The sequence below is a fragment of the Pangasianodon hypophthalmus genome, chromosome 13, assembly GCF_027358585.1.
Source record: "Pangasianodon hypophthalmus isolate fPanHyp1 chromosome 13, fPanHyp1.pri, whole genome shotgun sequence".
In the NCBI taxonomy this organism is placed as follows: Eukaryota; Metazoa; Chordata; class Actinopteri; order Siluriformes; family Pangasiidae; genus Pangasianodon; species Pangasianodon hypophthalmus.
This window is the reverse complement of record NC_069722.1, coordinates 11446875-11471531: the sequence shown is the minus strand read 5'-3', so window position 1 is coordinate 11471531 and position 24657 is coordinate 11446875. Positions and strand designations below refer to the sequence as shown.

General features: G+C 38.2%; 1 protein-coding gene and 1 non-coding gene across 2 annotated transcripts; both read left to right on the top strand.

Annotated features, from left to right (window-relative positions):
* Positions 1–11854: 11854 nt before the first annotated feature.
* On the top strand, positions 11855–23809 carry hs3st3b1a (heparan sulfate (glucosamine) 3-O-sulfotransferase 3B1a). The gene is made up of 2 exons (XM_026916043.3): positions 11855–12616; positions 21731–23809. Exons 1-2 carry the CDS (start codon positions 12084–12086, stop codon positions 22347–22349), a joined length of 1152 nt encoding a protein of 383 aa, XP_026771844.3. The 5' UTR covers positions 11855–12083; the 3' UTR covers positions 22350–23809.
* LOC113528663 (5S ribosomal RNA) lies at positions 17566–17684 on the top strand. Its single transcript, XR_003402978.3, has one exon. It is a non-coding gene; the product is annotated as a 5S ribosomal RNA (ribosomal RNA).
* Positions 23810–24657: the final 848 nt, after the last annotated feature.

The window sequence follows — 24657 nt, the reverse complement described above, 5'->3', positions numbered from 1 at the left end:
GTCTGTCTAGATAGATAGATAGATAGATAGATACATACATACATACATACATACATACACTGTTTGCTTGTCTATCTATCTATCTATCTATCTATCTATCTATCTAGATACTCTGTCTGTCTGTCTAGATAGATAGATACGTAGATAGATAGACAGATAGATAGATAGACTGTCTGCTTGTCTATCTATCTATCCTACTTGTCTAGATAGATAGATAGATAGATAGATAGATAGATACACTGTTTGCTTGTCTATCTATCTATCTATCTATCTAGATACTCTGTCTGTCAGTCTGTCTAGATAGATAGATAGATAGATAGACAGATACACTGTCTGCTTGTCTATCTATCTATCTATCTATCTATCTATCTACCTACCTATCTATGAAAAACAGCACTTAAAAGCAAAATCACCTTTTAATATTCATGAATAAGAAAAAAGACTCAATAAATATGATTATAAATTTAAAAAGACCTTTACAGTTATACTCATCACACACTATAATAAGTTACAGCTGAGTGCAAACGTTTATATTTATTTTTATGCTTTAAATAGTGTAATTGTATAGTTAAACTGCAGACATGTTGCTTTAACCCCACCTCTCCACTAGGTGGCAATATTTCCTTAAGTACTAATGCTTTGACTGTAACGCAGGGGAAATGCTCTAAGCTGGGCTAAACTTGTCACTAAGCTGGTGTCTTTACTCATATGCCTTTTGTAATTTAATTAAAGGAACACAATTGTTTATGAACATTAAAGTAATTGGAGGTGGTAAAATGGTGAGAATTCAACTCATGTTCCTCTTCTTTAACTGTACTTTCACCTGTTCATAGTTTATTTGGCATGTTACCATGCATCTAACTGGGCAGCATAATATAATAATAAAATAAAATACATATATATGATAAAACCTTGATCAATGATTGTACAAATCATTTAAAGTCCCCATCAATACAATTTCAAATGTTAAAAACACTTTGTAATACTTTGTGTGTGTGTGTGTGTGTGTGTGTGTGTTAATTTATTTATGTGTATATCCCTAACTACAATTTAACTGTAACTAAGAGCCTGATCAGGACTGTGTGTGCATGTCAGATTGTATACTAATTGACAGCAGTGTCTCCCTGGCACTGCTAGTTCTACAAAAGCATGTAGGAATGACAGGATCAGGAATGTTGCGTGGTGTGTTTCAGTATATTGTACATATTTGTAGCAGCATGGTGCTTGCAGAAAGTGGTAAAATCAGTGCTCATGTCACAACTGGTTTAATAAAATAGATTAAAATGAGCTTTACTGTCCTCTTATTTAACTGCCTGCTATTACACTTTGGCAACCAACTAAACCATTTACAGTTGTGTTTTGATGGTGGAAGCTCGGCAAGATCAGATTAATTTTGCAACAATGTTCCCTTTATAACGTAATTATAAATTTTGATTTATTTATACAAGCACAAAAAGCATGCTTTTCAATGTGCCCATGTGTAAGAAATGAGTATTATTTTAAAAAAATCTGTTAATTAGACAGTTCGCTTACTTTTTCAGTACTAAGTGTAGATCATGATTAGCTCATTGCTACTTTGGTAGCATTGGTGCCATGTGTACCAAATATTGTCATGTCTGCTCAAAAGATTTTGAAAAATAAAAGGCAGAAAAAAGAAATTTAGAATCTTTCAACTGAAAAAAACAACTATGTTCTTTCTTTTGAAGTCAGTGGTAAATCCACTAGAGAAGCTACAGCTAACTTCGAAACCAGTTATAAAAATTAGTTGACAGTGGCTTTAATAATACTAATTACACTATATAAAATATACACTACAAAAAATGAATGATGAGAAATGAGAAAATGTGATGTTTAACAATTTTAGAAAGCAAAACTCCAAAAAGGGTGAGAGAATTTTTGGTTAGCGAGGTAAGTTTGATTAATACACTAGTGAAGAATTGCTAGTTGAATACATTTTACAATTATAAATGTTAAATTAATGGCAAAAAATCTTGGATTTTGGATAGGTTCATTCAATGCACATCATGCATGTCTTGCACGCCATGCAAATCAATTTGCTGGCTAGAAATACTAAAGTGTGGATAATCAGCTGGAGGTGTCAAAGCAAAGTGCTGACATTCTTCAGGGTGGAAAGCTGAGGGCAGGAACAGTTTGAGTCGATTCTCAATCAGTTATAGGAGCTAATAATGCTGTTTGTTAATCACAATCAGTGCAGACTACACCCATCCAAAAATACAAATGAACACACACACACACACACACACATACACACATTATCATTATAATTTATCAGAACAAATCCACGCTGATATTTTGGCATACCACAAGTATGCCAAAGCTTCACACATGAAATTTTAACACACAGGTACCTGTGTTAAAATTGAATACCTACAGCCATATAGTTACAAAACCAATGACTGAACAAATAACTAATGACTGAAACATGGTAAGATGACCCCTGTTAAAAGCAGTAGTACACCCAACTTGTTGTGCAGTCTATTAGGACGTAATGAGACAACAGGTGGACAGCACACCATGGCCTTAGGGCTCAGTGGCCCTCTTGAGTAAGTGATACTGAAAAATGGTTCCTCGCTGCTCAGACCATTCAAACCTCATTAATCTGAGCTGCTGGAAATGGAGAGGAGATTCTCAGAGCCTTGATCTCGCCCTTCTGACCCTTCCACAACATTATTTTTCATTAGCTCAGACTCAAACACTAAGCCTGGCCCAGCAGCAATATGGCTTTTTAGTATATGTGTGCCTTACAGTTTCACGTAGAGACCTTTTGCTCTGTAACCTGCAGCTTCTGAACCTCTCCAGACTCCTTTAAATCAATACGGTGGGGAAGCTTGACATCTGTGCTATTCGAAATAGACCCCTGCTGCTGAACTTCCTTGAGAAAGTCTCTCCATCATCCCATCTTACCTTGCAAAAGGAGGAAAGAATGCAAGAGGCAAAGAGGTCAAAGAGCAACAGAACATATTGTATCTGCTCTACTCCAAATGTGAATAGCTTCCCTAATCAGCAGTGCAAGTAAAGCTTTATTATTCATTAACCCCTGTGATGTAGGTCCATATGGAATAATTGACAAGAGGAAATGGCATTAGAATAAATAACAACCAATGGTTTTCCTGCTGTTCCAAATGAATTATATTAGTGTTTCACATCTTCATTTGTGCACTTGATGAATAATGAATTATGTTCTTCATTTGGTTCCCCTTGTGCCTGTCCAGCTTGGATCAAAAGGTCCTTCTGTACAGCTAAAGAAGCTGTTTCTCTCTAACCATGACCTCTGCTGCTACTGAAACCTGAGCTGGACTTTGGCAGTGACCCCTTGACCTCCCTACAATGGATTTTCATGCCTCTTTAATTTGGTGCCTCTTTTATCTGACCACTGTCATTTGTATGTTGTGGCTTTTTGTTGTTTAATTATTATAATTTAAATATTATAAACATTTGTGAATTCTTCAGTCAGAGCGGTCTGTTAAAGTTTGAAATGCATACTATTTATCCTTTCAGAGATGGGACTACTTTTTCATAGGAAATAAATGAACATGGTTAGCACACAACCTCTGGGAAAGTGTAAGTAACCAGTATTATTAGCCTATTTACTTTATTGCTCAAGTACTGGATAGTTTCATATTAACACACAAGAACAGCTTTAGTAAGACATTCTTGTACTAAAGAGAATGTTTTATTCTTCATAAGACCTTTGTTGTTAGAGTGGAATTTTTGTAATTTTGTATTTCGTATATGTCCTTTGTACTGCAGTGCTGTTGGAAAGAGTCTCCAGTATCAGCACTTTGCAACAATCAGAGGTAAACCCAATCTCAAACCCAAACCCAAAGTGAACTGTTCCAGCCAGTGTGACCCCTGACCTAACTAGCTAGCTTACGTAATGCCATTTCACTTGATTTATTTAATAAATTAGTATATTCAAAATTAATTTTTCTTAGTTTGTGTGAAGAACAATGGACGATGATCTTTGATTATTTTTTAATATTATCTTTGATTATTTTTATATAACAGCACACCCTGTCATGTTTTATTTCTTACATATTTTGAATCGACAGAATAAACATCAAAACTGCCCTCTGCCCCTTACATTATATGAGAGTTTTGAGTGAATATGTTTTCCCTTTTTTCTCTATATACAACGAAATATTTTGAAAGTCTTTTCTGTGTTAATCACACATGTTTCAAATACAATGGACAGAGATTATGTACAAACTATTGCGAAATACTGGAATGTCCTGAGCATAACTCTTTAGGCTTAATGACTAAGGCTCTTTTAGGGGAATTTTATCTAAAGTTATGAGTCAGGCTCTGGTTCTCAAAATGTACATGCACCGTCCAATTTATTAGGAACACCTGTGCACCTGCACGTTCATGCAGTTATCTAATCAGCCTACCATGTAGCAGCAGTACAATGCATAAAATTATGCAGATGCAGGTCAAGAGCTTCAGTTAATGTTCGCATCAAACATCAGAATGAAGAAAAAGTGTGAAGAAATGAAGAAATTCCCAGGAGATCAGCAGTTTCTGAAATACTCAAACCAGCCCATCTGGTACCAACAACCATGCCACAGTTGTACATACAGAGAGCACACTTTTTCCCCATTCTGATGTTTGATGTGAACATTAACTGAAGCTCTTGAGCTGTATCTGCATGATTTTATGCATTGTGCTGCTCCCATATGATTGGCTGATTGGATAACTGCATAAATAAGCAGGTGTACAGAAGTTCCTAATAAAGTGAATGTGAGTGAGTGAGTGAAGTGAGTGAAGTGAGTGAGAGTATGTGATATTAAATAAATGGTAGTGACTCACAACTTCAGGTACAAACTATTGACAAATGCTGGAATATTCCAAGAAAAAAACATTAGGCTTATTGATTTTAGGATTTTTCATTGGCAGTTGTACCAGAAGTTGTGTCATTATATTGGCCAACTAACTATCCAAGAATCTCTTACAGGAAAATGAACCAGTGAACCAGAGGATTCAGGGACACAATAGTCCCTGAGACCAGGCCTAATGAAAATGTTAAACTGTGAGGGTTGTTTCTACGTGACTGTAATGGTGTAAAATGATGGCTCGACACCTTAAGGCACTAAACACAGGTCTAGGAGACTGACCTGATAGTAGTCCTGAGACGAGTGGCACCAGCTCATTACAGCTGTTTACATGACGCCAAACACACATTCTCTGCTTTTAGAGCAGGAAACACCAGGTACTCAGATTGTAGACAAAAGAAAATATAAATTAAGTACAGCACATTATAAATTTTGATTTAGGTTCCAGTTCATTGCATTATTACATTGTATTCTGACTAAATCATTTGAAAAGTTTAGACATTTATATATTTATATATAATCTATTCGCTCAGAAGAGTAGCAGTAGCTGACATCCGTCTAGTCACTGCAGCAGTGCAGTTATTATTTAAGAAATAATAACTCTTAAAGCTCCAGGTTATTATGCAGTTGTTCACATAGTGTTGTTCGTCTGTCTGGCTTTTAAGCTTCAGTAATATTATTTAATTAGAAAATAATTAGAATTGCAGTCTAGTCAATGAGAATTTCCTTATTTAAAGGGAATGTGTACCTGTTTTCAACTGGCTTTAACCTTTCTACAAATGGCTTCTCAAGGGGAAAAAGGAGTTTAGAAACCTCTCTGAAATGATTTCTACATAGAACCTTTAATGGCTTTAAAACGCAAAGAACCCATTAGGCTTCTAGAGTTAACATTGTTTTTCTAAAAATGTATATATTAATTGGGCTCCAAAAACAAACAACGCCAGTGAGCTACAAAACTTCGTGCTCCCATCCCTGCTTCTGTGCATCTCCTTATAATAGTAGTGCACTTGACTTGTCACAGGTACAGCACCTCACACACACACACACACACACACAGACACACACACAGGGGATAATGTGCTCACCAGGTGTGTCTGCTTGTGCCACTCTCCTGTGTACCTGTTTGTGTGACAAAGGTGTTAGGGTGAGAGGCTTGCATACAGATGTGTGAGTAAAACTGTGACATAAGGCAGCTGTTCAGGGAGAGTGTTTGCAATAAATTTCCAAAAATATGCATTGTTGACATATAGGAGGGTGAAAAGGCAGGGATCAGACATCTTTTTTGGGCTCTTGTACAGCTGCATCAGATTGAAGCTATTCACGAAACCACATGAAACATTATGGGATCAAATGTATAGTCTGACTGTTTGTCTTCTCATGATGTGAAGAATTGTGTTTTATTGTGTTTTGGGTAAATAAGTGTTTTCATTTTGATAGCTGACTTCAAGTGAACTGCCAGTTTGGCTTAACAATAGCAAAGTACATACTGATGCACAAGGACTTTAAATATTCTAAAAAGTACTTATAGGCTTTTTAGCTGGATAAAACAGTGGTTTTCTTTCAAAACAATGATAGGCTAGATTCAGTGTGTTGAACTTGACGGCAAAGAGAAAGACAACAACATTATGTTCTTCATACCAGACATGGACATGCTTTGCAATTATAATAGATTTTTTTTATTTATGGGACTTTGATGTACAGCATATTTCATTCTGATACTCTGTTTTGAAACTCTTCATGGTTGGAAGCTGAGTTTTATATGTGGGTGGGATAACTTCAGTAGAACTGAACCTCAAGGCCAGCGTCCTTGAAGAAGCCATGTTGTCTCATCTGCAAAGTTTTGAAGAAAAACATTGCAAATCAGTCTTGAATTCATGAGGTGGCTAGATAATAGTGTAACTCCAGGCCATTGTTGATAGTGAGATTTACTACCGAGCTTCTGCAGTGGCAGATTCTGTCAGAAATTCAATCTTAAGACGTATAGCCCAGTTGCAGGAATAGATTCTCAGGAACAGTCCTTGGAAGAGTCCTATAGTAGTGATATTTTAATAGCTTGCTTTAGATGGCTCAGATTTTCATTGCAGTAGACAAGTACAAGATATACACTCATACACTGTAAAGGTTGTCTGCTGTGAATCTGTTACTGCTGTCTCCTGTTTTCCACACAGAACAGAGATTCTAATAGATTCAACATGGCCAATAGATTTATTATACTGCCCTGATACATTTTGGATTCTGTTATGTTTGTTAATTATAAGTTCATTGCTGGCTCTTGGCAATGTCTTCTCGTCTTGAACTGTAGATCATGTAGTTTCAAAAGCATCACAGACCTAAAGCCAAAAAAGTGGCATTTTAAGGCTATCGTGCTCAGGGGCACTAACACAAGTAATAATCAGCTTTTATTCCTCTTGACGTTTGTCATTAGGAATGCAGGTTGGAGTATGGACTGGGTACTTTAATGGATGACCTTATTTTCCTCAGCCTCTGGATGAACTCCATTTAAGGTTGGCGGTGCTCTGTAATTTGAGGAAGCTTCTCATCATGCTCTGCCTCTACCTGACCTGAGGGGACGAACGATTCATTCAGTGATCAACACCAGTAAAAATGTTTTTTTTTTCTTTTTCAGACATTGTATTTTAGTCCTCAATAATACATTTCATATGCAATCCATTTAAGCAGTATAGATCTGGGAATAATCAACAGAGTTAAGCATGTCTTCTTTGGTATGTTTATGTTCTACTCTTCTTTATCAGATTTGGACTAGGGAAGGCAGAAATGGCAAGAGACACAGGTGCTATTGGGGGTTCTGTGCTACAGCAACATCCACATAAAAGGGCTCAATAGCTTTTGCCTTCAACCAAGATCAAGGTGCTTTGCAACACTGAAGCAGAAGATATGCTGAATATGATTACAGCATGCTAACCTGGGAAAAGCAGCAACAATCCTACATTAAGAGGAAAAGTTGGAAGTATGTTCAGGTCTGAGTGTACATGAACTTGGGAAAAACACAGTGGACTTATTTATGAAATAGCCACATGAATCTCAAGCAATCCATCAAATGAGGCTCCAATTAATCAAAAATAATTCCACCTGATTTTCATGGAAGAATTCGGGTAATTAATGCAATCAAACATAATTGTGAGAGTCAGAGTTACAATGTGATTGCTAAGCACTCATCGTAATTCTCATCTGATGCCAAATTCTGATTAACTTGAAATGTTGATTATTTTGAAATAATATTATTGTACTGTAGCAAAAGTAGATGATGAGTCATAGCCAAGGCTGAACTGAAAGTTCATTGTTCCCTGTGGTTCCTCACTTCTTTCTTCTCTCTGCTGGTCAGGTTAAGCTTTCAGCATATATGATAAGTGACAGGCAGAAAATATTTTTTCATAATTCTGTCCTTAACATTGAACCATGTCTTTGCTGCAAAGTTTTTCCTTCTTTTTTTCATGTTTATTGCTCATAAGTGCCTTTCAGAATTTGATACCTGCTTTGAATCTAGTGGTTTTATAAGGCCATTTATTCCTGAATCTGTCAGAGTTGAATCCTCCCACCAAATGAGAGGAGTATTTCATGACATAAAACAGAACATAAATGATTATTGCCTTATTTCAGACACAGCCTTCAATACTGTAACACTGCTAAAATATGTAAGGACCATATGGTTATTCATAGAGCATTATTCTACAGTAAATTGATAGATCACTCTTAGAATAAGTGACACTTCATATTGTGTCTTGACAGAACTGTCATACTTAGTTGCTTTTCCCAGTTGCTTTGTTGGGTAAAAATGAGACATTAAACAACTAAGACCAAACTGTCCAGACATGTGCGTGCCTGATAATAAAAAAAGTGTTTACGCACGACCCTAAAAGGTTACAAAAACATAGACTTTGGAGACACTGCAGAGGTTTTTAGCCAATTCCGCAAAAACGGCACTGTGAGTGATCACGAGATGGATCACATCTGGATTGTTTCGCTTCAACTGTTGTGAGTGAAGGGGGGGGGGTATGTAGTACAGCCAAAATCTCAAGCATGTAAGATATACATACATTCAGTTTGTTGGCAATAGAGACAGAGAAAAATGAGGGACAGTAAAGAATAATGCCCCCAAAATTGATGAAGAACAGAGCATCAGTTAGTGAATAGAGTAATTTTCTTTTTTACATCATTATCAATCCTGTTGTCTGGGCAAAGATCTTCTGTTTTTGGGTTTACGTACTTCACTGCCTCAAGCTTGACTCCTTCATTACATATTCATTCATTGTGAATAAAAATGCAGGCTGAGTATGTACACCAAGCTGTAACTTTAACTGCGTTAACTGGCCAGTGAAATCCCCACCCCTATTGACTTATAAACGTGTAAAATGCTGCTTAAATGAACTGTATGGTGCTGATTATCCACTAACATAATCTTCTCTTGCTAAAGAACTAATGCTGCATTCGACAAAGTGGAAAAAAAACATGGATGAATCTGTGATAGCCTGAGTTTTTTTTTTTTTTAACAAGCTTGCAAACTAACATTAATGATCATAAATTCATGATGTCTTTACTTTCTTAAAACAGCAAACTGTGTGGTCAGTCTTATAGATTTAACAAGCTAAGGTTTTTTTGAAAGTACATACAAATATAAACTCATTAAAAGTAATGAAGTGATATTTTACGACATGATTTTATGACATTATATAACATGATGTCATATGCTGAACTTGGGGCTGAGGACACCTTCCCTACTTTCTGAGGAGTTTTTCCCAGCCAGAAATTCCAGGTTCATTAAATGCTGCATAGGTAGCTATACAAAAAAGATATTGTCATTGCATAATTTGCAGTTATTCTGTGTCATTTTTCTGGGCCTTACTTCCAGTCCCTAATAGAGCTGCTTTTCTTTTTTTTTTTAATCTCACTAAATCTAAATGATTCTAAATCGGTTTTGAATTTACCACAAATATTGCACTGAGCACCACTGCACTACTGATTTGTGACTGCAAAAAAAGGGACTGAGAATCATGAATCAATTTTAAAATTGTGGTAAAAGTATCTCATATACTTTATACCCCCTTTTTTTTAAGCTAAATACTAAGAAGATCCATACGAATGCTGGAAGGCATTCCCTCATGATGACAGGCTAATGGTACACGTTAATGAGGTACAGTAACATGTAATATCCCATTAAGGAAGATGTTCAGGACCATGGTTCTCTTTGATGTGTCACCCAAAACTTCCTGAAGTCCCTCTGAAAACAAACAGGCTGCTTCTCTATGTCAAGCTGTGCATCTGTGTGTGTGTGTGTGTGTGTGCATATTGTCTTCCGGCTGCTGAAACGCTCAGTAGTCTGGATGTCTGCACTCGCTGTTTCCCCTCAGGTGTCTTTGATTCCTACTTCAGTGTCTCTTCCTCCCCATCTCTGTGCCACTTTGATGTGTCAGTCAAAACCAAATGAGGCACTCGTGAGGAACTAGCCACAGATGATTAAGTCACAAGGAATATATTGTCACCCACTGTATCCATCTGTCCTTCACTCACTTGATCACTTGTGATATTTTTCACATCATCACACTTTTAAACAAACGTGTCACATAATTAGCACAGGGAGGAATGAGGATGGAGGAATGAAGTCATGACAGAATTTAGAGAGGTTGGAAGTTTGGTATAATTTGCTATGAGCTCAGTGTTACATGTGTAATATGTGGGATTTAAGCAATAGTTGCTTAATAATTATTCAAAAGAAAAACCCATATACAACATCACTGGTTTATAAGGAAATTGAGAAATTGTTATACATTAACAAAGTATCTCTCCCCTCATGACATGACATCGTACTGACCCACTTGGAACAACACACACACACACACACATAAATAAGGGGATTAGCTCTTCTCTGACATAGCAGCTCTGTAGTAATCAGCTCTGTGGTAATCCTGCTGAACATCACAGGTACTAGAATTCCAGAGTCTCTTGCCACAAGAACAAGTCTCTTGCCCCCCCCCCCCCCCCCCCCAACACACCTACCTATTACTTCAAACAAGTTTTGCAGTGCATATATCATCAGGTTTATTCATATAAAACAAATGAACAATTTGAGGCAAACCCACAGGTTCAGGATACACATCTGTTACTTTTGCTGCTGACTGTCTTGAGTTGACAGGATTATCCTTTTGCCAGAATCACAGGAACCACAGTGTCTTTTTGGTTTCCGTACATTGAATCATGTGTAAAGGTTATGTCTGGATAAGTTGGCAATGTGCAAAAGAATATGACAGGTGAGTCTGGGTCCATCACTAAAAGTATTTTAACCTGGGATTAAACACTAACAAGCTAATATAAGTTAAAAAACAAGCTAAAGCTAACAAGCTAAAATAAGTTAACATCAAAAAAATCTACAATTTCAGTATCAGGTTAAAGACCCACAGGTCAAAAAGCAAAAAAATTAAAATAAAATAAATAAATAAAGTAAGAAAACTGACATTATTATTATTATTATTATAATTATAATAATAATAATAAGTAAATAATTGTGTATGGAGTATGCAAATAGAAACTAATTTAGTGATAAATAGCCTCCATGATTGCTGACGTCATATCATCTTTTAAATTGGTAAGCCTAATGAGTGAGTCAAGTTCTGTGGATAATTTTATACATATTCTGGTTCCAAATGTGGGACTGATATAGCAGGTATTTCCTCGATCTTTAAAAAAAAGATTTTTCCTAAAATTAGAAAATGGAAATGAAAGTCAGACAAGTAGAAAGGAACTTAAAACACTTAAAACAATTATTTCTTAATTAAATATAATGCCACTTTTAATTATTAATTTAATTCGTATTTACATTTTTATTAGAAGATTAGTCTATTATTTTTATTTTTTAAGATTTAAGCCTAATTGGAAAGATATAATAAGGATTGTAATGCAGTCGTTTCTTGGCTCTGATTGGTCAGTGTGAGTGTGATAACTCCTCCCCCTCTAACTGAGCGCTTATGATGCCAGGCGCTCTACACACACGTTGCTCACTGACGGTGGAGGAAGCGGGCACTTTATCTCACACACACAAGTTTCACATTTCTTGCAACTCTTCCCTCGTGGTCTAAAATGTCATGAATTCAGCATCTTGCAGGGAACACACTCTGACTTCGGGCGATGTCTACATGTCTGGAGGATTTCTGTGGGGGTTAGGGAGACACAAGTTGGCCAACATGCGTAACGGGACGCTGACGCGTAAGCGGCGCTCTTATGGAATATAGCGTGCTGTTCTGTCAGAGCTCCTGCGCTGTTTCGTTTCACCCGGGAAAAAGTAGACTTCTGGTCGCGTGCATCATGCTGACACTTTGGGCGTACATGCTTTACTGCTGCGTTGGTTATTGCGCTTCCGTGCCGAGGTTCGCGGTGGACTCGGTTGGGATGAGGACGAAGCCGGAGGCTGCTGCTGCTGCTGCTGTGGACTCCTTCATCAACTCGGGAAGGGACGTTTACTCCAAAGCGCACTCGAGGGACTTGTTAAACAACAAAAACGAGCTGGACAGCAGAGCAGACGAGTGGGATGAGAGCAAGGCTGAGCTAAGGGCTGGGGAAGACGGGACAGCAGCGACAGGTGCCTGCAATGGGACGGAGACGAAGAAACTGCCCCAGGCCATCATCATCGGGGTGAAAAAGGGCGGCACGCGCGCGCTGCTCGAGTTCCTGCGCGTGCACCCTGACATCAGGGCTGTGGGCGCAGAGCCGCACTTCTTTGACCGGAACTACGATAAAGGGCTCGAGTGGTACAGGTGAGAGTGACTTCCTGCACAAAACTATTAATATACACTACAAGAAATAAAGGTACTGTACAAACTGTACTTTCCCTTGTCTTTGGGGTGGTACATCAATGTTTTGTATCTTTAGTATTCTACATACACTCCTGGGCAAAAAAAAAAAAAAAAAAAGGCAAAAATATTAAGCTTTTAATCAGCAAGAATTAAACAAATTGACAAAGGACCTTAGTATGGGATAGCTTTTCCCTCTGATTTCTTTAAATGTTTAAGCCTTGTGGCCCTTGATGGGCTTCATCAGGTGTGGCAGATAACCAAATAATGACTTAAAAAAACAACAACCCAGAATTAAATTGTTGGACAGTTTTTACACACAGACATTTTACATCAACCATTTTAATCATTATCATTTTACCTTTGCGTACAAGAAGACTGTATAAGTGAATTTCCCTGTTTCTAGCTTTTTCCCCCAAACAAACAGTTCACTGCAAATGGTGGCACAGGAGCTCTCAGGAGTGCATTTCTTTAATTCTTGCTCATTTTCCTAGTTAAAGATGCATGATAAAGATGCATCCTTGATGGTACCATCCCAGCAACAAGAAACAGTACAGTTTGGTACCTTTATTTCTGAGAGTGCACCAGTTTATGAAATAATGCAGTTAGTACAAATTCAAGACCTGTTTGGATTTGATGAAGCATTTAAGACTGTGGACATATGGCAATAGTGCTGACAAAACCTCCACTGCAGATTAATTCCAATGGATTAAATAACAGACAGACTGCTTTAATAAAAGAACAAGCTTTTAATTAAAGAATAATTTGGGGTATAAGCATAGGATTTGTGATGCATATGCTATCTATTTTATTTATATTTAACACCTGCTTATGTAACAGTGAAAAAATGTCCCAGAAAAGGTACAGTGATGTTGAGGTCATGATAGCCTACATTAAAGCGTGTCCTGTCCTGTTACTGTAGAGTTGTACTAGTTAGAGCTGGAGACAGTTGATTGTTTTGGATGTCGTGTCATAAAGGCGCAGACAATTCATCTTTAAACTGCTAGCATCATGATTCATCATCCTTTATATTGCTTTATTTTACTTTATATTGAACACTCACTCCTTTCATTGTCTTGTAGATAGTCCATGTACAGGTAAAGATACTGAAATATAATACCACAGCAGGTACAGGAAATCCTGTTTTGGCAGCCTAAGAAAGAAATACTGCTTTTTAAGAGAGTCAGGGTCATTCACACACTCACTACTTTGTGTGCAGGATGGACTCTTCTCAGAATATCTCTTCCCACATAGAGCAAAGTCTGGTAAAGTCTGGCGAATCAGACTTAAACTGAACTTTTGTAATCATAAAACAAACACAGCCTATGCAAACACACTGACTGTGTAATGTAGCATATGGTCAGTTTTTCTTGCACAACACTACTGGGTGCTTTAAGTTATGAGTCTGACCCTCACTTTCCATGTCTGGGCACATTTATTAGAATAAAAGTTTTTATTTGTTTATTAGACATTAATTAACTCATGCAGTGACATGAAATCTGGTTTTATATCTGTTTTTAGTGGTGTAATGTTCTGACAGTTGGATCGATGCATTGATTTAAAAGGCAATAAATGAAATGACTTGAGCAACAATCATAAATGGATTATTCTCAATTATGACTGGTAATAGATCAATTATTATCTAACAAGGACAAACAATTGGTGTGTAAAAAATAATAAATATTTTAAACATATGTGTAAATGATTTAATAGTCTATCAGGATGATTTGCCCATAACTCTGATACTTTAAAATAATTCTTCTCTACATCCTCATCCTTTGTGAATGGTAGACCTACTCCACATTCTGAACAAAGTTGGTCATGTATTGATCGGAAGTGAGTAAATCATATTGTGTCATAGCAGATTCAATTGTATTGTTGCCTTATGAATCGAAATTGTATCATATCATGTGGAAGCCTGGTACTTTTACTGACTCTTGATAAAATGAGCCATGGAATTTTCACTGTAACACAGATGTGTGTAAGATGTCCATCCATCTTATGACAAATGATAAATCAGAATCTGGCTAAAACAAACCATGCACCAGATTTTCAAATCTCCCATTAAGCTTAACAGCTTGTGGCTAGTGTGTAGAGTTTTAACAGTTTATGGTTGCAGGACAGTAAAACACAAAGATCCACTAAGTACTGGTGGTTTCATATTCATTAATAGTTTGAATCAGACTGAGGCTATGGTCAACCTTTAACCTTTTCCTTATGTATAGAGTGATTCGCAATTTCTGAGGAATCATTTTTGTGCTTGAATGATTATTGTGTATGATGAGAGGAAAAAGTGATCACTTTGCTCTCAGCATGTGCTGAATCCAGCTATAAAGTGTTTTATCATAGTAGTCCATATTTTTTAGAGAAACACACAGCTGTATTCTTTCTATCCGTCTCTGTACCCCATCAAAGAGACAAGGACTACTGAGCTAAGCTAAAAACCATCAACTATACTGTATGTAACTCTACATCATGTGAAGAAAACAGCTGTAATGAAAAATGCTTTGTACAGTTGAGTCTTATGTTTTGGTGATGCTGCTGTGATCAGGATTGAATGTTGTACTAATGGTTTGAATGTCTCGATCAGTCATAAAGCCAGCAAGTTCAGGGCAGCAGCATGCTCACTGCTCTAATGACTGTCCCATTCCCTAAGCCAACACTGCTGTCTAATTAAAACATCTCTGCATGAGGAAGCCTAGTCAGGGCCATGCACTGCTGCCTGACCTTAACCGGCAACTTGCACAATAAAAGCTCCCTAATGACTGCTCAGAGCAACGCTTTCATTGTTAGTCTAAACCACTTGTAACTCCTGTGTGACCCAGTGAACTGTAATAACACCTCACTTTTTGGAAGACCTACAGTCAGTGCAGATGCATGCAAACATAAATGTTTAGGAAGTTGAAGAAAGGATGATTTGCTCTCCTGTTAAGCTCTTTCTGTGGAGGAATGAAGGGTGTTGGCCCACTGGTTGCACTCGGACGAGCCAGAGAAGTGGATGGCTGCCTTTATCCAGCGAGCTCCATTGAATAGTTCATAGACAGAAGCCTGGAGAAAGGAGCATGTGGTCAGGAGCCAGTGCCCCCTGTGGAGACATTCAGCTAGACTTGCACTGTTGGCCCAGCATGGTGAAGGCAGCCATGTGTTTCTGCAGAAGCTTTTGGACACAGCAGGGTTTTCAGCAATAGATGTGACATTCATGCCCTTTCATGACTTTTTAAGCGTCAACAATGCACTAATTACTTATTTTGGTTCTAGATACTGATGTCTTGGTGTGCTTCATTTCACTGAAGTGTTCACTCAGACAAAGTGCCATAATATGAATTAATCACCAGCGATATAAGCATTGTTCATTTTCACATTTTCTGAGGAGTGTATTAAAACAAGCAGCACTATGTGTGTGTGAGAGTGCGGCAGATGCTTGCAGTAAATTGAGAGCGACTCTATTGAGAGCTCAGCAGAGGCAGCCAGGCTGTGAAAAGGAGGCGACAGAGCCCCTGAGGTCTGCATTAACCCTGGCGAGAGAGAGCACGCAATTAGAGTGAATTGTGTTGTTTCTTCCTTCACTTTGTATGCAAATGTGCACAGGAGGGTGTTTTTTGGCGAATACAGCACAAACTCTCAGTTTTAAAAAAAAAAAGGCCCTGAAAACATTTGGCCCAGGAGGAGTTTCTAAATCCTAGACAGTGGTGGACCTGTGGAACTTTCCTCATTCTCACACGTATTTATGGAGAAAATGTACTCCTCTGCTGAGTAGTGTTATAGTTGTCCAGATTGGATTTACAGATAAAGTGTTCGCGGCACTCTCTACAGCAGACCTATTCAACAGGCAGCCCACAGACCAAATGTGGCCCTTATCCATGTTTCAAATGGCTTGCCAGACTGCTGCCAGTGAATTTAATAAATCATAATAATGAATAAAAATATGTACATATTTAACTTGAAATTCTGTATAATGGACACAGTTATTCAAATCTCCAAGAATGAACAGTAGCAAATCACACTTCATCTTTCAGCTAGTGTTTTTCTGTTAAACTAATGTAGAATGTTCAGCCTGATATTTTAATGCTGCTCTTTTGTGAGAGCTGTTGTTTGGTAGAATAAAAGCTTGACTCCAGTTCTGTGTGGATTGTGAAAATGCACTTTAACCCCAGGTTGAATTTTGAATGGCTAAGCTTTGGTAAGCTTAAGAGGGACAATTCTTAGGTTACTGAAATTGCAGGGGAAAATATTTCAAGAATTTTCACTGGCATTTTTTATTTCTATATAGATAAGTAAGTGAGTGAATATCACAAGGACTGCCTCATCTGCCCCACATGTGGGCCACCTGCCAAGAAAGTTGAATAGCCCTTACACAAAGATTTCTTGTGGATTTGAAAATCTTTGCTTTTATAGATATGAGGGAAATGTGCAATTGTTCCTTTGTAGTAAAAGTAACAAAATATTATGACAGTGCAATATACATATAAAGAAATAGTATATGGAACTGTTTTAGGAACTGTTTTGACTTGAAAAACATGTTGCCACATTTCCAACATGGAGTTTAGACCTAAGGCATGACCTAGGACTAACTGCACAGTTTAAACCAAACTTTTAGTATTTTCTCAAAAAATGTTGCTGTTTAATTATTCTGTGTATGTCACGTACCAATAGCTTTGTACTCATTTTAGTTAACAGGCCACATTTCACTTAATTCATCTTAAGTTGGCTAGACCAGTTTAGCAGAGCATCGACTCATCGACACATCGACTCAACACAACTCCCTTACTTATCTTCCTTTATCAGCATTTATCTTAAAGCTACATTATTGAAGTGTGAGGAAGATCTATATCATTCTACAAATAATTTACAAATAAGTTGTGACTGCATAAATATTCACCCCATTACTGTGAAACCAATAAATTTAGTTCTAGTTTTTCGGCCATACCACCCTGAGAACGCCCGATCTTGTCTGATCTCGGAAGCTAAGCAGGGTTGGGCCTGGCTAGTACTTGGATGGGAGGCTGCCTGGGAATACCAGGTGCTGTAAGCTTTTTTTTTGGGGGGTAGTCGTGGTCTAATGAATAGAGAGTCGGACTTTCAACCCGAAGGTAAACCTGAAGGTTGTGGGTTCGAGTCTCAGGTCCGGCAGGGATTGTAGGTGGGGGGAGTGAATGAAACCAGCGCTCTCTTCCACCCTCAATACCACGACTGAGGTGAGACCCTTGAGCAAGGCACCGAACCCCCAACTGCTCCCCGGGCGCCGCAGCAAAAAGGCTGCCCACTTCTCCGGGTGTGTGTTCACGGTGTGTGTGTGTGTGCACTACTGTGTGTGTGTACTTGGATGGGTTAAATGCAGAGCACAAATTCCGAGTATGGGTCACCATACTTGGCCACAAGTCACTTCACTTCACTTCGAATTACACATCATTAGCACATTTTGTCGGTAGCTGAGTTTATGGCACTGGGTTTATTGCTCTGTTTTGCCCTTTTTTTAATCTTTCACTTTAATTACAGTCCAAGAGACAATTTTAATTTAAAACATAGATTCTAAATTATTTTTGGTGGGTTGGATTCGAATCTTTAATGGGCTGGTCCAAGCCTATGGGCTGTGTGTTTGATACCCCTGTTCGATTACGTTCACAAAAAATATTTTGAGAGTTTTCCATAAGTAGGTTTCTAAAAAATATATATTCATATATATTTTACACAAAAAATACATTTCAAACCTTTTTTCCAATAAAACAACATAATCTGGTGGAAATATCAACAGAGGCAGAACATTGTGTGTTGATGTTGGTGGTTGTACAACCCTTATTCTTCCCCTTTTTAGAGCAGAGACAGCTGAGGGTTCCTGCTTTGAAAATGCAGTTGTACTTTTATGCACAATTTGGCAAAAATGCTGTATAGTCATTGAATACAGGAGGTGTTTTCTCAAGGTGGGAGCAGTAGAAAATGCTATGATAAGCTACACACAAATGACAAGGTGACACATTGTAGACATATAAGCTGCCCACACCATCCCACATTGTTCTTGATTCAGGTCTGGAACATGTCCCGAAGAAACTGTCAGATTATTTGAAGTGGCTGCATACCACCACCTCATGTCACCTCTTGTGTGGTTTAACAAAGAAGGATGTTCTCAGAGGAATTCCTTCCAATTCCACACATACACACACACACACACACACACACACACGCACACACATCTTTTCATGCAACGCTACTGCATTGTGTCTTAACCAGTTTACATTTTACCTTAAAGTACCATGCTGAAAGGGCTACAAAAACACTTCATGTATTCAAGGACAGAAAGCCTCCCTTGAACTAGTGTATCACTATCACTGGGTTTATGCTAGCATAATAGCTACCCAGAGAAGGCCTGTATTCTGGTGCAAATTAGTGCTTTGCCACTTCTGCCACCCTCTCACCGTCTCATTAGAGCATTCTGAGTGAACTTCACACCACCAAACACTCAGCGCACTTAAAGACTCCTACTTGAGCCTTTGAACATGCGACCTGATAGCAGCAAATGTAAACATGGGTTTTAGAGACAGCTCTTCAGACACAAGCTTTCCAGGATCCAGATCTGCAGACATACCTCACCTCCTCCCAAGACACAACACAACTCCAGCAACCATGCACACCAATATCTCTTGGCTCTTTAGATTTATATCCTATGGGAAAGTGAGGCTGAGTGTTAACCTAAGTTCATACTAGCATGTGACAAATCTACAGCATGACAAGCAGCACTGAATTAAGATTTTCTAAATTCTATGCAAATTAGGTACAACGCGGTAAAACAAAACAATTGGTACAAATGATTCCTCGGACCAATCCATCACTTCACTGTACACAACTGAATTCCTACCTGCTATCCATTCCCACTTGAGGTGCAAAAATAGACAAAAAACTTTCGTTTTGTCTCATCCTGAGGTATTACAACCTCTCGTTAAAGTTATATATGGACATTATGAAGAAAAATAAAGCCTGGAACGAAGTAGCAATGATTGGTGGTGCCTCTGGTGAGTGTACATAGCGAGTACATGTAGCTTGCTTTACTAATCTGTCAACTAAGCTAGTACAAAGCATAGCATGTAACATATAAAACAAACAAACAATTTTCACATTGATTAGAGCATATTTAATTTGTATTTAACTAATATGTATACTTACTACCGGTTCTCAATTGAACTAAACAAAATGCTGGAGATAGCTTAATATCTTTAGGCACTAGGAGAGAAGGATCTGCAGCTAGGCTACATTGCTGACTAAGTTGAATAAATCTTCCCAAGAGAATCACATTTTGTCTTTAAGGTGCCTGTTTGGAGAAATGATTCTCGTAGTTCTAATCCATGTTTGTTTTGCTTGGGGACTAAGTGTAAATTTGGATCTGTAGTAAGTTTCTGTGTCCCTGGGGCTGCCAGAAACAGCCCACAGCACTCTGGTTGTGTATCCAAGAGATGAGGAGGATAATTGCAGTGATACTGATTTGCCGCCTCTTCTCCCACATGCCCCTCTCTCATTAGCTTGGTGCTTTTTTTCAGCCTCTGTGATAATGATAATGGTCTAGAGAGATTTTGAGAGAAGGATAGATAGATAGGGAGAGTGAGAGAGGAGTGGGTCAGAAGATTACATGGGAATATACACCATGCTGTGTTTAATGTGGTAGTCGATTAAGGAGGACTACTTGGCGCAATTCATCCTGGTGCACTTACCTCCCTTCCCTAGACTCCTTATGATATAATGTAGTCTTTCCTCTTCTGTCTCCTCCTGTCTACCATTCCTCCATCTCCCATTAAATGGTAAGATATCATCTCTTACTTTTTTTTTTTCGTCAGTAGAAGTTACTAACAGCTGCCAACTGGTGTCTGTAAATGCCATTTGTAACCATATTGACTGTTCTGGGACAGTCGTCTCTCCTTTTGTCTTAGCCCCAGGGGCAATTTTTTATTAAAACCCTGAAATATGCATTCAAATAAAGCAATTGCTGAATTTACTTTGTATATTTCCTTTCCTCCAAAAATATTTAAAGAGAACATGGAGGGAAATTGGAACAAGTAATACAAAATATATGTATGTAATATATGTGTGTAACAGATTTAGGTGTAAATGCGCTGACATCTGCCAATACACACAAAATTAAGAAAAGTGTATCATGATGTTAACATATCCCTATTCAATATCATATTTCCCAGGCATAGTATTTGGTGTTCTCTCACATCTTGTCTGTCTCTGGAGTTCTGTGCCTCCACATAAGCTACATGGATCTGCCTGATGCAGGAAAGCACCTAGCTCTGCCTAAATCCCACTTGGCCTGCATTAGCCATTCCCCAAATGCAGGCTAACGTTAAAGGGCTAGTTTCCCAATTATAGGACCAGTCTGACCCTGCTGACTGAGCCAGCAAGGGAATAACTATTACACAGGCTCAGATATGCACGAGATTCCATCTAATGAAATTTTCTATCCCACATTTATCTCAAAGGACCGCTTGATTGTTGCTGCCAATATATTTGCAGCATACAGTATTTCTGATGCATTTTTATCTTTTTATAACATCTATAGCACATTTAATTGTCTAAAAACATAAGGCACTGTATCGTGGATGTTGTCAGTGAGGCAGTGAGCTAATTTTTTTCTATGTGGAGACCTGGAGATGATGTCATTGATGAAAATTACCCGAAAGATATGAGTTAAATTAAAATGAACATAAGGGGACACTTGTTTTTTTTTTTTTTTCCCTTCTGTGCCTAAATATAACTCCAGTAATGAGGTATGTCATCACCACTCTGCGTTCCATATGACACAGATGGTACACATGCTGTAGGTCTTTGCCTCTGCTAAATCTCAACCCACAGTTCAGTGTGCTGGCAGTTCATTATAGAGCCTCTGATTTTTCTAAGTGGCAGTTGGTTATGGATCATAACAGCTCATTTCCAAATGATACTGCCCTAGGGTCTGAGCAGGATTAACTTTCTAAATCTTGTTGCTGAGACAGCAAGTAGCTTGGGAGCAGAGACATGTGGATAGCTGGAATACTCCTGTTGATATTTACAGCATTCATCTTCGTTTGCTAACACCATTGTCTTGTCTTCTAGAGAGCTGATGCCTAAGACTATAGAGGGCCAAATCACCATGGAAAAGACCCCCAGCTACTTTGTGACCAAGGAGGTCCCAGGCCGCATCTATGCCATGTCGAAGGACACTAAGCTGATTGTGGTGGTGCGGGACCCAGTTACCAGAGCCATCTCAGACTACACTCAAACGCGTTCCAAGAAACCCGACATACCCTCCTTTGAGAGCCTGACCTTCAAGAATGAAACAGCAGGCGTGATTGACGCCACATGGAGTGCCTTGCAGATTGGTATGTACGCCCGGCACCTGAAACGCTGGCTGCAGTTCTTCCCACTCAGTCAGATCCTGTTTGTGAGTGGTGAGCGGCTAATCACTGACCCAGCTGGTGAGATGGCACGTGTGCAGGACTTTCTGCACTTGAAGAGGTTGATCACCGAGAAACACTTCCACTTCAACCCAGCCAAGGGCTTCCCCTGCCTGAAGAAGCCAGCAAGCAACAGCAAGCCCCACTGCCTGGGCAAAACCAAAGGACGCACCCACCCAAACATCCAACCCACTGTGGTGCGTCAACTGCAAGACTTCTACAAGCCATTTAACAAAAAATTTTACCTCATGACTGGGCAAGATTTTGGCTGGGATTGACAAATGATTAAAAAAAAACTTTGTAAAAGATTTTTATTTGTGTAAAAAGAACAGAAGTCTATTTTATGATAATTTATTGCAGTCATTCCATTTTTATGGAAATTGGTGAGCTTATTATTTAATAGGTTTGAGTAATTGCATTACCAAATTGGGAACTTTGTAGTGAATGACCAATAGTTATTCAAATGAGGAGAAACGTCCCCAAAAGGATGACAAAACCACAATGAAATTAGTAACGGGTAAACAGTGAGCCAGTCTTGTGCAGAGAAAATGTTCTTTTTCTTCAGTCCATCCATCAAGCAATAGCATCTCTTTCAGTGTCCATACAATTCTTATCCTTAGAAGCCATGCATTCCAGACCCTAATCAAATTTTTCCAGGAGACCATTATCCCATAATCCTTTCTCATCATTTGATTAATCTCAGAGAAAGGGTCTTTTACCATGGGTCAGTTTTGGGTGCCAGCTGATCCACTACTAGTTCAGGTTGATCAATACACTAAATGATACACAACACCAATTGTGATGAAAAAATGGGACAGACCAAAGCTCTAGGAAAAAAAATCAGTCAGTCATTATATTGATTAAACCCTAGAAGGTTTTCATAATAATATTTGAACTGACTTTATTTGGCAACAGTGCTGAATGCGCTTATGGAATATAATTTTTATAATTATATTTTTATAAGTGAACAATTTTACCTGAAGCCTGGGAACTAGTGAGAATTTAAACTAGGTCTAATGTTGCCAAAATTTGTAAGCCCTTTGACCAGGGAGTTCCCTGAGACCTCTCCATACCATAATCACGTGTTTCTTACTTGGGAGGGGAGGTTATAGTGTCATGTCCTTGGTATTTTGTTGAAGAACAGGATAGGGAGGACAAATACTCCCAAATTCTTTGGCAGAGCAGAGCAGGACCATCGGACCTATTTGGATGACCTCAGAAATGGACTCTGGAACTAAACATAATAAATAAATAAACTGAACTGCTGATTAAGCCATATTTGTCACAAATGTAAATGGTTTGATTCAAGGCGATCAGAGGACATGGTTTAAATTCTCTGGGAAAAAGAAAAATCTATCATTTTTATGTTAGTTTAGTTTATATTAACAGAGAAACACCATGACTTGAAGATCTACAACATCAAAAGGATTTGCTCAGTTTAAGCCATATATTATATTTTCAGGCACAGCAAAAAAGAGGAAAAACGTTTCTTAGGACACATATTTTCTAAACATCTATGTATGGTTGGTTGAGTTTTATTCAACCCTATTAAAGATATTACATTTTCTCTTCTTATGGCTTTCCAGAGTAAGCTGTGCAGATCGAGTACTCTATTTATTGTGGTATTCAAATGTTTTTTTCCAACTTTAAACTAAAATTCTGTCAAGAGATTGAGACTATGAATACTTTATGCTACAGTATTCTTCTGCAATGATAAAATAAATCTATTTTACCAAAATGCTTTGTCTTGTCCACTTGTTTTCTTTCTTGCCATTAACAGCCAGGATACTCTGGCAAAAAGGAGACATTAAGTCATCCAGCTAATGAGCATAAGTACTGCACAGTTGCTTCTGAGTTACAACTAAGCCCACTGAGCTACATACAATATGTGGAGCATAGGGAACCATTGTGGTCTTGTTGTCATCTTTCAGGGAAATGTTGTAGAACATGAGAGCGATCTGGTTCCTGCTGCAGCATTTTCTTCTAACTAACTGTTTCAATTTATCACAAGATAGTTTTGTCATCTAACTTTCAATTCATCACAAGACTACAGTTGTTATAGTGGACTGATGTGTACCGAGCGCCTTAGCTTGAGGAGCGTTGTGGCGAGGAGGAGGGAGGGATCAGAGGATGCACGCCTGGCCCCACCCTTATCCTCTCCACAAGTGGTGTGTGTGTGTGTGTGTGTGTGGGTGGGTTCACCAGTCTGTAAAGTGTGCTTGGTTTGACCAGTGGGGTCCACCTGTGTCTGTGGCTGTTTGGTAAACGAAATATCTGTATCTGTGTCTATATTTGGATTTAAATTCGAAGTGGGTGTTGTCTATACCAGAAGCCTTTTTTAAAATATAGATACATTTTGTGCATACAGGACATTTGTAAAATCCTTCTGGTGCAGTTATTATTTTTATTTCCACCTGCCTGCAATATATTCTATATAATATAACAAATTTAGTTGGTTTTATTTCCCAAAACATAAACAAACTAGTAGTCTAATCTAATAAGGATGAATGAATGAATTAATGCTTAAATGTGGTTAGTTAATGAATTTGGTCTTTCTTTGTGTCTTGAACTTCATATCTGACTCAT